The sequence below is a fragment of the Polypterus senegalus genome, chromosome 17, assembly GCF_016835505.1.
Source record: "Polypterus senegalus isolate Bchr_013 chromosome 17, ASM1683550v1, whole genome shotgun sequence".
In the NCBI taxonomy this organism is placed as follows: Eukaryota; Metazoa; Chordata; class Cladistia; order Polypteriformes; family Polypteridae; genus Polypterus; species Polypterus senegalus.
This window is the reverse complement of record NC_053170.1, coordinates 19,904,484-19,916,785: the sequence shown is the minus strand read 5'-3', so window position 1 is coordinate 19,916,785 and position 12,302 is coordinate 19,904,484. Positions and strand designations below refer to the sequence as shown.

The following is a 12,302-nucleotide window of genomic DNA, read 5'->3' as shown; positions in this document are numbered from 1 at the left end:
TAAGTAGGTATTTGTAGGTATTTGTTTTTCTGTCAGTTCATCCACGATCTTTTTTCCTACTGTAAGGAATTAAATGACAGCGGAGCGAACGTAAATATTTGGATTACAATACAGGAGCACTGTCAGAGACAGCGAGAGAGAGATCGAGTAATAATAATGGGGGTTCATTTATTTATGTATGTATATGTATTTATTACGTTTGACACCTGCGATGAACGAGGCAGCAGCGAACTGAGTAGAGCTCCGTGCAGTCCCACGAGCCGGCCTGGTTGGGGTCGTAGGTCGCGCCGTGCGGTGTCGCGTTGTCTTTAAGAGCGGCCCCCTCCCAATGCGCGCTCCCGGTACTATATCTGGCGTGCATGGAGGAGCGCAGGTCACAGATTCTGGCACGCCGCTGCACTGAGGACGTCTCCTTCAAGTTGGAACGATCGCCACTCACCTCACCTCTCACCCCGGGACAGTCATCATCCCTCTCATGAAGTGTGGATTGCTTGTTTGCCGGCTTGCGTTTTTCCCTTTTTACTACGCCAACGGTGTTGTTTCTTGCATTAATCCCGACTCCAGATGTTAGTGCACACTTTCCCTGCGATGGTGAGTCCGTTTTTTTATTATTTAGGTGCTCGTTCCTTTTGTTTTCAGCGGAATAAGTGGACCCGCAGTACGGGGAGAGGCCTTTCCACTCAGCACTCATGACTCTGCCCGAGTGTTTAAATAGTTCAAAATTGCCTTTTCCAATCGACTGTAAATTCACTTCCGAGGATGCCGAGACGTCGGCTCTGGAGTTGCAGTTAAGTAATTAAGGGCGAGAGGAAACTATGAGATGCCGCGATGTGCTGAAAGGGATGTCTTCAAGCAGGTAGTTTTTTTTAATGATTTTTTTTGATGCTAAGGGTCAGTTTTGAGACTCAAGCTGCCCAGGACTACGAACCGTTAAAATGATAGGGAACCAAAATGGACATCTGTACACATACACGCATAAGCGAGAGTGTTTGCTGTCATATAGTAGTGTCTGTTAATTCATTTTTAGGCGTCTGACACTTTCTACGATGCGTGCGGCATCTGGTATCCTACAGGTAGGTAATGGTGTCCAGGGCAGCACGCAGATACCAGATACTCTTTTTTTATGGTCCTACTCATTTTTATGTTGCAGGACCGTGTGGACGGAATAAATGGAACCACCGATGGAAGTCGACTCTCCCAGCTCTCTCTGACCCAGGCAGCCTACTCTTCGGCACCTCCGCTCTGCCACACCCCGGCCTCCGACTTCCAGCCGCCCTACTTCCCGCCGCCGTACCCGCAGCCACCCCTCTCCTACTCGCAGAGTCAGGAGTCCGGCTACCCGCACCTGTCTGACCCCTACTCGTCGCTCAGCCAAATCCATCAGCATCCGCAGGCCGCGTGGCACACCCAGCGAGCCAGACAAGAAGAGGCCGGCATTCTGTCGCAGTCACATCGGGCCCTGAGTCTTGACCCTCGCAGAGACTATCCAGGGGTCCCACGGCTCATCCATGGACTTGGAGATGGAGGTCCTGGACTAGGAGATGGCCCGCTGGGCATGCACGGTTTAGGGCACCATGGTCTGGATGACATTCAGGTAACTGGCGGGTTCAGAAAGGGATTGGGGGAGGGGTGGTTGGTGGGGGTGTGAGGTTTTGAATGTGTGTGTGTTGGGGTTACTCGGCTGTACAGACCACCGTCTTACATGTCTGTTGCTTACAGGCAGCCAGGCCTTCATTCACTAAATAAGCTGAAATATGGATGTTCATTACTACCCACCTATAAGAGTTCGAACAACTCCACCGGGCAAGCGCAATTAATGAGGAATGGTGCAATTAACACTTTGAATATTGCTTTCATTTTTATTCTTGTACATCAGCATTAAATAAGTCTGATAATCACTGACTTTAATTAACCTGTAGCAAGATGTGTACCTTTCACGTGGCTATTCTGAAATTGTGTATTTCATAACTGGCTATAAATTCGTTAAGCATATATAGTATAAATAGTTCTGAAGTGTTTTTACACCAAAATTGAATTTATCAAACGAAATTTATTTATTTATGACAAATTTAAAAAGATATACATTTCATATACAGTTTCTACAGAGAGAAGTTTTGTATTTCATCTCAAAACTTAACGTAAATGTATGGCATATATAGTAATGGATACTAAAAATAAGCCCTTCAGTAAGTTGTATCCTTTAACAGAGTTAATATTAATATCTGTAAAACATTTAAATACAGTTTAAGTCATAGGGGAAATTTTATATTTTCAATACTGTACCTAAATAAATGTATGACATATGAAGAAATGACCTTCTTTCTACCAAGGTGTATCTTTCAACAGCTTAGGCTTTCAGTTGTGTCTAGAAAGTACAAAAACACATAGAATACAAAGGACGTTTTTTTAACTTTTTAAAATTAATTGGGTCGTTTTTTATACTCCGTAAAAGAAAATTGCGTCGCGAGTAACGGCCTGTTTCAGAGTATTTGTTTTTTGTTTTATAAATTGTTAGTTTTTAATACTGGGGATCATCGTTCACTTTCGCCATGATCTTAAACAACTGTTTTTTAAAGAGGAATTATACAAATATTTTCCTTCCAATTCTAAACTGCGCCGCATTAGTTTGCGAAGGTCGCCCTTGGAGTGTACACAGCAGCTGAGCGCCATGCTCCGCTCTTCCTGACACCCGACAAGTGGCTGTTTAATTGCATCACCTTTTACCACCAGTTTTTGTTACGCAATTAGAAGTGCAAATGTGACAGTTCTGACGAAGGGGCATTGTTGTAATGGACTTTTAAAGTATGTCCCGATTCTGATGAAATCGTTAATATTGTTATGATGTTTTCTATTCTTCTTAGGGAGTCGATGATACTCCGGCGATGGGACTGCTAGACCACTCTGTCATTAAGAAAGGTAAGCCGCCCTGCTCCTTTTTGTCTTCCTTCTTATTACGCATTTTTGACTGAAAGATACAAGTTGGTCGGCCGTGGCGTTCTCGCATATTACAAGACTGACCAAATGCCAAACCATTTACAGGCGCATAAATTAAATTTGGCAAATCGGGAACACTTGGAATTGTTTCATTCCTTAATCCGAGCAATGGATATACCGATACTGAACAATTGTGCTCGCATGAAAGGAAATCTAATTGTCTGCGTGTCACCATGAACTGCAGCTACATATGCGGTTCATCAGCTCGAGCGAATCTGTGTGTCCGTGAGAGGGATGCAAATAAAACAGGGGGAAAAAGTTGAGGATGGATGTTTACCAAAAAAGAGGGATTTTAAGCTGTTATTATAGAAGATATCCGGTCTGCCATCACACTCATTTCCGGCCCGGAATTGATGAAATCTCCGGTCTCTTGGTGAGATGCAGCTTTTACGATTTAATCTAATTAGGGGATGCCGGGTTTATAGGAAAATACTCTTTTCCTTTCGATGGGATTTATTGCCTCGTAAAAACAACCGGGTCAGTAGTGTAGAAAATTAAATAAATAAATAGGAAAATAAATAAATAAGTGGAACTACTTGTTAACCCCTTTTCGGTTTCCAAGCGTGCACTTTTTGAATTGTAAAGAATTTGCTATGCGAAATGTCAAAACACTTCTGATCTGAATCGCTTTCAGCAAAGATTCGAAACGGGATAGAAAACTGTCAATGCCAAAGGTCGTCCGCCTTGGTGTCTGTTCCGTGTGGAACGGCGGAACCAGGCTGGGGCTGTAATGAGACCAGGGTACCGAGGTGGGGCGGGTCCCATTCTTCAACTTTTTTTTTTCATATTCACTCAATTCCAGAGTATTTTCATTTATGGAAGTTTACTGCCAGCGCTATGTGTTTAGCCACATGACGTGGCACTAATCCACTTGTTCACATTTGGAAGCGTTATTTAAAACAACAATCTGAAACCATTCCCCCACATTTGTCACTTGCTCCGGTCCAGCAGTATATGAGTGTATAGGTTTATTCCTGAATAGTAGAATCTAGTCGGCACATTCCCTTAATGAAGTGTTTGAATATCAGCGATCGATATCATGCTATTCCTCAAATAACAATTAATAGTCGTTATTTAAAGAACAATTTTATCTCAGTTGCGAATTAACCCGTTTGTGATTATTCGTCCTGTTCGAGCACAATACCTTCATCTCTAAATCTAACCGCCTGCAATTTAATTCATGGGTGAGGTGAAAATGGTTAAAGAGATGCGTGTGTCAATTTAAAACAATGTGCTCATTATATACTATTAAAAATTGAACACTTTAATACTCTGACACAATTAGCGTTCATTGACATTGACAAACGATGTTATTATTTGCATATATGATCGTTTGTAAATGCCTCATTTATTACTATGATGGATTTAGTTAACTAACTTGCAGTCGATTACTATGGTGGATTTAGTTAACTAACCTGCAGTCGCCCAAACGGATAGTTTTAAGCGAATTGTTACGGAATTCGTTTTTTGATTTCACAGAGAGATCGAAGGATAAGCGTACAAAAACAACCCTATGACATTAATCTCCATAATCGCGCGCGCGCGTGTGTGTGTATTGGTCCTTCGATTTCGCTGTTTTCTGCGAACTGTACCAACCCTGTAAACCGATTCCCAGAAGGTGACTTCTTTAGTCGTGAAGATCCTGCCAATCCGTCTTTCTGTCATCTGGAAGGAATAGCAAGATTTCGTCCTTAACCATAAAATTGTCACCCTCTCCCGTTATGAAAGTAAATATAAAACGGCACAATACACTGCCACTGTCAAAACGACGGTCAGATATGAGTGGACAGATGCCGGAGACCCGAGTGTTTCCATTAATACCACACAAACGAATTCTCTCCAACCCAGAAAACTGGCGCATCTCAATTTTTGGACGATAAATACCAGCGCGGAATTCTCAGCTGCATTCGTTACCGTTGAACACATGAACAAAGCAGACCACTTTGGTACGTTACGTGTATTGTCATTAGTGTCAGTTAACGTTTGATAAATCTATAGGTGAAGCTGCATCGTCCTCTTTAGGTTGTTGAAACCGGGCATTAGTGCGTACACCCACTGACTCGTTTAATTTCCATTTTAGTCTTTGCATAACACGGACTGTTTTTTAACATAATGGATCACCACGGCTTGAGATTTTCTTAAAAATGAAGCTTTTTATTTCAACCGACGTTACGTTTATTTTCTGTTTTGATCACTGGGATATTCAATACTGCGTTTTAGACCGGACATGACTAATACTTAAGTGACATTTAGAGGCTCTGTGGTGTATTCCGTATGTCGATGGTGGACGGTATATTTCAACCCTCGATTTGACCAGCGCGGAGTTATCGAATTCCCCTCACGTCCCAAAGACTCCCATCTCCCGAAAGCTGAAGTCTCAAACTGGCCCGATGTGACTGGACTCGGTATACTCTGCCGTCCCGTCCAGAATTTGTTCCCAAACATCGGATTGTATTGTTTTAATTTATGTAGCCGACACCTTCATCCAATACGACTTGTGACATCTAAGGTACAAATGGTTACGTATCTTTATTTTTTCTTCGAATGAAGGTAGTTGTGGCATTTGAACCCGCACACAGCCCTTTAGGGTTTGAAGTCCGAAGCCTTAATCAATACGCGGTATTTCCAGTTTTGTGTTTCAGTGAAAAGGCAAGCTCACCATTTTAGCCTCCTTGGTAAAAACTGAACAAAAATTAAATGTGGAACATTATACAGTAATCTAATTTTAATAAAATATAGAGACAAGTTTGACTAAAACCACATTCAATTAGGTCCATTCATCCGCTTTTTCTCGCTTAAAAACCGTTTAATTTCCAGTAGATTGAGGATGACGACCAGATAATCAATTTGAACATTAGTTAAATGTGTAAAATCGAATTAGTAAGTTAAGTGAATGACCTGAACCTCCTGTGACTGCCCATGTCTGTCCCGCTCGTGCAGCAGATCTTGTAATCCATGCATATTTAAATAAACGATGTATGGAATATCTAGCTTGATTCTTCCGAACAAACCAAAATGATCGAGGGGATCAACTGAAGCTTTATTAGCCTCGCGGGGCGTTCTTACTCAATTAAAATAATAATTAAAAAAATAATTCGCACATTTACCAGTGAAGGGAAATTTCGAAGCACAAAGTGACCACTTGTGGTATCATCAAAGCAGATGAAGCGCTTTTACGTGGAAATCGCCGTGAAATGGATTGCGTTCCTTTTTTCTCTCGGGGCTGGATGAGCAAACTCGTTACACTAAATAAGGGCCAGCATATTTGAAACATTTCGTAAGCGTAAATTGATTAGAGTGCCACGACAAACGATTTACAGCATTCAGTCGGATTAAAGCCAATGTTTTAATCAGTGGGTATTCATAACGCCATCCTCTTTCTCCAAGCTGCCATCTTTATAATACCACCCTGCGATGGGCTACCGACCCACCCGTTCATGGATGGTGTCTGCCTGGAGCTTGTTGCTGCCGCTGGATATGCGGGTTAGAAAGTGATCGAGTGCGAATTTACGGGGGCACTGCTGTGGCGTAATGTTTAACTCCTCAACTTCACCGATTCATTGTCCTGACACTCTTAAAAATAAAGGTGCCTTAGCGGCTCTTCAGGGTTGATGCCAAAAGTGGAACCAACCGTTTCCCAAAGAACCATCCACAAGAAGATTCCAGAAAGAACCTTTATTAATTTAGCACAGTATCTGGCTCCAAGAAATAATGACGAGTAGACAGATCTAGTAATAGATTTGTGACATGACACTGGGTTCCTGATTTTAAACAGATACACCCTGAGTGTTACTATTCTACTAGGTTGTCGATAGCACATTAAAGATTTTTGTTTTGTCCACATATTTAGAACCTTTTCAAGGCTTAATTTCATGGCTCTTTGTCAAGCAATGGTTCAGCACGTTACCCAGTAAAACTGCAATTAAATAATGGGCATTTTAAGAGTGTACGGTTCCGATGTCATAGGCCTATCTGCACGTTCTCTGTGCTGACGACTTGCTCAACCATGTCGTAAAGACAGCAGTGTTAGCTTTATTGGTGATTCTAAACAGGTCAGTTGTGATCCTGTGCGTGTGTGTGTGTGTGTGAGAGAGAGAGAGAGTTGTCTCATGTGATGGTCCAGGGTAACACCGAAGCAGAGCCCGAATTGAACTTGTGCATATTATATGTGCACCAATTGATCACAAACGTCGCACTTTGTTTTATTACATTAGCACGCCATTTACAGCATTAGCATTGATGAGCCTGTTCTTGTAGTTCAGAATAAAGGCAATACAACTAGAGGAGTACTCGCGATCAAGAGTGCCTCGTATGTGAGTTGCATCTTTTATAACTGCATTCTGTACACTCGCCTGGAAGTTAAGTTCCACAAAGGAGCTGGTAAACTGTGTTCTCTCCACCCAGTTACGGGCCGTGTTTCCTCCCCCTTGGAGACCTTGCCGATCTGCCCTCAAGTGCCTTTAAACAATGAGAGGCGCGTCCCCGCCAGTCACCTGTGTGCTAATCCCAGGACGAGGCGCGGCAGATGCGAGGTGTCCAGATAGCGCGCCCTGTCCGCCAGGACGCCGTCGGTGTGAGCGCGTGTGAGCTCGTGCACGTGCGCGCCCCTGGAGCCCCCTTCCCAGCCGCTAACAGGCCCTGTCTTGCTTTCTGTCACATCATCGTAAATAGCTTTTATTTGGCGTAACGAGGCACCCCGAGCTGTTTTTGTTTTCCCCCGGATCTCGTCACTGTCCTCCAGGTAAACGAAATGAAAGCGGGCAGATTGGTTGGGCCGGCCCCCTCACAAAAGATAATCGGGTACTTACATGGCAGGCCAAGTGCTCGTGGCAATATGCAGTGGGACAATTTGATAGCATAGTGAAATGGGAAAAGAGGACAAGCTTCGCCATACACCCGCTTGAAATGGCAGAGTTACAGATTGTTTCGACAAGCGCTATCCCGCTGTTGGATGTTTCCTGCCAGTTGTGTTCTTGTTTGCCTTGTTAAGCATCTTGCAATGCCGAATGCCCTTCAAGCACTATATCAAACTGCGACTGAATTCTTCAAGAGGCAGAGGTTGGTAAGGACATATGAAAAAATGTATTTGGGTGACAATTCAGAGTGGTACCCTTTCAAGCAAAAGTATTTTGAGGTCAGAGCACTGAGGGTTCAGAAGCGCGCACAACGGGAATGGCCGCCTGAACAGATCAGGGTAGTGGGTAGCGGCATTCATTGCCTCTGCATCCCAACTGTACACTGGGCCATCCAGCGCTCTCCTTACTGGCACATTTTGTTAGTTTCTCAGTATTCATGAGTCATGTTTTATTGGGCCCTATTTTTGAGGTTTTATTCTTTGATGCAGATAACTTTAATTTCCTGTGACACATTTGTATTTTTTTTTTTCCTAAGGCACATGTTTGTCTCTGTGTTTCTTTAAATAGACCTTTGGCCCCGTTTTCTTCTCTTTAATGTTGCTGTCCATCATTTATTGAAGGCTCAGTTTATTTGATTATACTTGGAGAAGCCATTTGGAATGTTTGTTTTTTGAGGCTCATCCTTTTTTTTTTTTTTTTTTTTTTTTTTTAGAGGTGCCAGCTGTCCCAGCTATGTGGAGACTGGTCACTTTGTGTCTTTCAGTGATAATATGATTATTTTTTGCTCTAATTTTAAACACATTTATGTATTGAGTTGGAGCTTATAAATAAAACTTTAAAATTTTGTTACCCCTGGTATTTTTCTTGTTGTCATTTTAGCTATTTTTTGAGGCAGATCGGAATGTTTTGTTTCTTCAAGGCACTCATTTTTGAGTTTGGGATTTTTTTTTGTTGTTAAATGAATGAAAAATAATTAAATGAAGCTAAAGTTCTGAAACACAGTCCATTATGCTGAGGTCTGCTCTAATTTTCTGGAGCATGTGTGTTTTTTTTTTTTTTTATAATTTTTCTTAACACCATTCTGGCTTTATTTTGAAGCCTCTTTTTTTCGTTCTTTCTGTTTAGTTTTGGATCTCATTTTTCTGTAAGGCCATTGTGGTCCTCTTTTAGGCACTTTTGTATTTTTATTTTTTTATTGTCCCACTGTGCTACCGAAAAATATTTTCATGCCATTAATTCTGTTTGTTTCTTAATCCAATTGTTACCTGTGTGCGTAATAATACCGAGTAGACATTTTAACAGACACTGATGCTACGTGCGACATACTGTGCTAAAGACCGACGTCCTGTACTGTGAAATTGTGACATACAAGTATGAACAGTTCTAATCATGTTACACTTCTGTAGTAAATAGCAACACTTATAGATGATTCTTGTTATATGTGTATGTGTTTGTACCTTGTTAGCATTCTTAAGGGTATTATAATTGCTGTTACAAGTATGTGGGATTTTTTTTCTGCTGTTCTAATATTTCATTTGGGATTAATAAAATCTGTCTGACATAAAAATAAATCTATCTATCTAGCTATTATATAGAGGCTTTCATATCTATCTATCTATCTATCTATCTATCTATCTATCTATCTATCTATCTATCTATCTATCTATCTATCTATCTATCTAATTCAGGACTTTGGCTTTCATGCATTTATCATTTATTTGGTGTTTCATTTTTGATGTCACTTTGTACATTAATGTCACCTTTGCTTTTATCCCCCCATATTCCACTGAATCTTATATTAAAGGCACTATATAAATGTATCATTACTCATTTCTAAGCTTGTGTTGTGTTCTCATGTTTTTATGCTCTCACAAACAATTCTGACATTTTTTGATAACTTCTATTAGTTTTTTATAGACAAAGTTTTTTAAGGCACATTCTACTTTAATTTCATACTATTTCTGGCACTTTTTTTAATGTGAGGTCTGTTTTCTGAGGCCCAATTTTATTTTTTGATGGAGTCTTGTGGCACGTTAGAGACATCTTATTTATTTGAATTTATTTTGAGTATTTTTTGGGGGGATCATATCCCAGTTTTTGTGTAAAATGTCTCTTTTCTATGCAGTATTTTTTTCTGTCCATGGATTTTTGTGTTTGTTTTTTATGAGCATTCAGTAGGCCCTTTTCTCTCTCCTCTTCGTCCTTTGTCTAATGTCAGCCATGTTTATCCTTTCAGGCCCGTTTTGTTTCTCGTGTTCTGCCGAGGGTCCTCACTGCCATGTTTTTATTTTTCCTTTGCTAGTTTTGATGATTGACTAAAGACGGGGCTGGCGAGCGTCATGTCCTACGTGTTTTGTGGGACTCTTTGCTGAGTGGTCCCCTTTTGTGGCTGTTGTTCCGTTTTTGTCTTTATTTTGTCAGTTTAATATCTGCAGGTATTGCAGATTATTTTATGTTCGGTAGTTCAGGATTTAAGGATAATCTGTTTGTTGCATGAACGTGCTAATTGTTAGTCAGTGGTTGTATCCTGCAAGGTAGATACTCCAACTAATAATTCTATTTGTGGACGGTGGTCTGTTTATATGAAAAAGCTTTGACCCGATGGATGTCTGAGACATATTTCTGCCATTTTTCCGATTGTATCTGTCATTTGCTCTCTCTGAGGTCTTTATTATTGCTTATTATTTGGCTGACGCCTTTACCCAAGGTAACTTACAGCATTTGAGATGCACTCAGTTACATTTGTTTGGGTTTTCCAGTTGGTGAAGTCATCGGCACTTGTGGTCTCGTGGTGTCAGTAGTGGGATTTGAGCTCATACGCTCTTTATGTTTGAGGTCCAAAGCCTGCTTGCATCTGCTCGTCGTGCAGATCCCTGTTCTTTGACCTCCCTGATGTACCTTTGTCTCTTTTTTCCATTTCCCTCTGTCCAGTTCCTTTGCCATCGAAGATGAACGGCAGCTCCATCTCGGCACTCTCCCTCAACAAAGATGGCCTCATCGGTGGCGTTTCAAACCCCAGTGAGGTGTTCTGCTCGGTCCCAGGCCGTCTCTCCCTGCTTAGCTCCACTTCCAAATACAAGGTGACCGTCGGGGAGGTCCAGCGGGCTTTCCCCACCCGAATGTCTCAATGCTTCTCTCTTGGGGGGCGTGTTGCGCAGGTGAGGTGGGAGAAGGGACGGGCTGCAGCAGTCTTGCGATGCTTTAACGTCTCAACATTTTTAAAAAGCAGCGCTTGTTTGTTTCTTAACTGTAGGGCAAAATCCAAAAATGGAGGTCGATGTCTACGGGAAAGGCTGGAGAAAATTGGTTTAAATCTGCCAGCGGGACGACGCAAGGCTGCCAATGTGACTTTGTTGACGGCACTCGTGGAGGGTAAGCTGGTTTTGAGGAATTCCTGTCTTCCCGGGATTGGGTTGCAATCCAGCTTCATCCTGAGGTATCGTTAAATATTTGCCTTCTCCCTTCTCTTGTTAGGCGAGGCTGTACACCTGGCGCGAGACTTCGGGTACGTGTGTGAAACGGAATTCCCTGCCAAAGCCGCCGCCGAGTACCTAAGCCGACAGCACGCCGACCCGTCCGATCTTCACACCCGCAAGAGCATGCTGCTGGCCACCAAGTGAGTCCCCACTACGGGAGTACGTTGGAGAAGAGGCTTGGGGTCCAAACTGAGTGATGCTTACAGGTCTTTTTTCTGTTCCCAACCACAGGCAGATTTGTAAAGAATTTGCAGACCTGATGGCTCAAGACCGGTCACCTCTGGGCAACAGTCGGCCATCACCAATTCTGGAACCAGGGGTGCAGAGCTGCCTGACGCATTTCAGTTTGATAACGCATGGCTTTGGGACCCCCGCTATCTGTGCAGCTCTCACCGCCTTCCAGAACTACCTGGTGGAGGCCCTCAAGAGCCTGGATAAAACTTTCTTGAGCACCAATGGCCATAGTGAACCAACGGGGAAAGCGGGCAGCGACAAGGAGCTGAAACACCGCAAATAGCACCCCTGGCATGCACAGCTCAGGACTGATTTATGAATTTGGGGGTGGGATGTGGGTGGGGTGGAAACGGGACTGGCAGAGCACTCAAGTGACAAGGGGGACTAATTTTGGTTCAATTTTTTTTTTTTTTTAATTTTTTTTCAGCCACTCGGGATAATCGCATGGAAATAAAACCTTGAAGGGGGGGAGGTGAGTCACGCTAGGAGGCCGCCGTGAGCGGGATAGTTAAACCTAAAAATAAAATACCCGTTCAAGTGGGCGGGTGGATGATGGTGGCCACGGTAGATAGGGCAGAGGGCAAACATGCCAAGACACAGGAATAGCGGTGCCCCTCTTGTGCCCATGTACAAAGAGAACTCGCCCCGCTGCTTGTTACTACACGCCATGAACGGACCACCTCGGAGGTCAAAGAGCTCCGCCAAACAAATCAGTATTGAGCTGGCTGGCTGTTTACCAAGC

General features: G+C 42.7%; 1 protein-coding gene across 1 annotated transcript; it reads left to right on the top strand.

The window, feature by feature from the left end:
* The first annotated feature begins 827 nt into the window (after window positions 1–827).
* tfap2e (transcription factor AP-2 epsilon) lies at window positions 828–11,888 on the top strand. The gene is given in 9 exon segments (XM_039739808.1): window positions 828–856; window positions 1,028–1,073; window positions 1,151–1,594; window positions 2,862–2,916; window positions 10,782–10,953; window positions 10,955–11,008; window positions 11,104–11,222; window positions 11,325–11,466; window positions 11,558–11,888. Coding segments are annotated over 9 exon segments (1,332 nt in total). The 5' UTR covers window positions 828–842; the 3' UTR covers window positions 11,844–11,888.
* The last annotated feature ends 414 nt before the right edge of the window (window positions 11,889–12,302 follow it).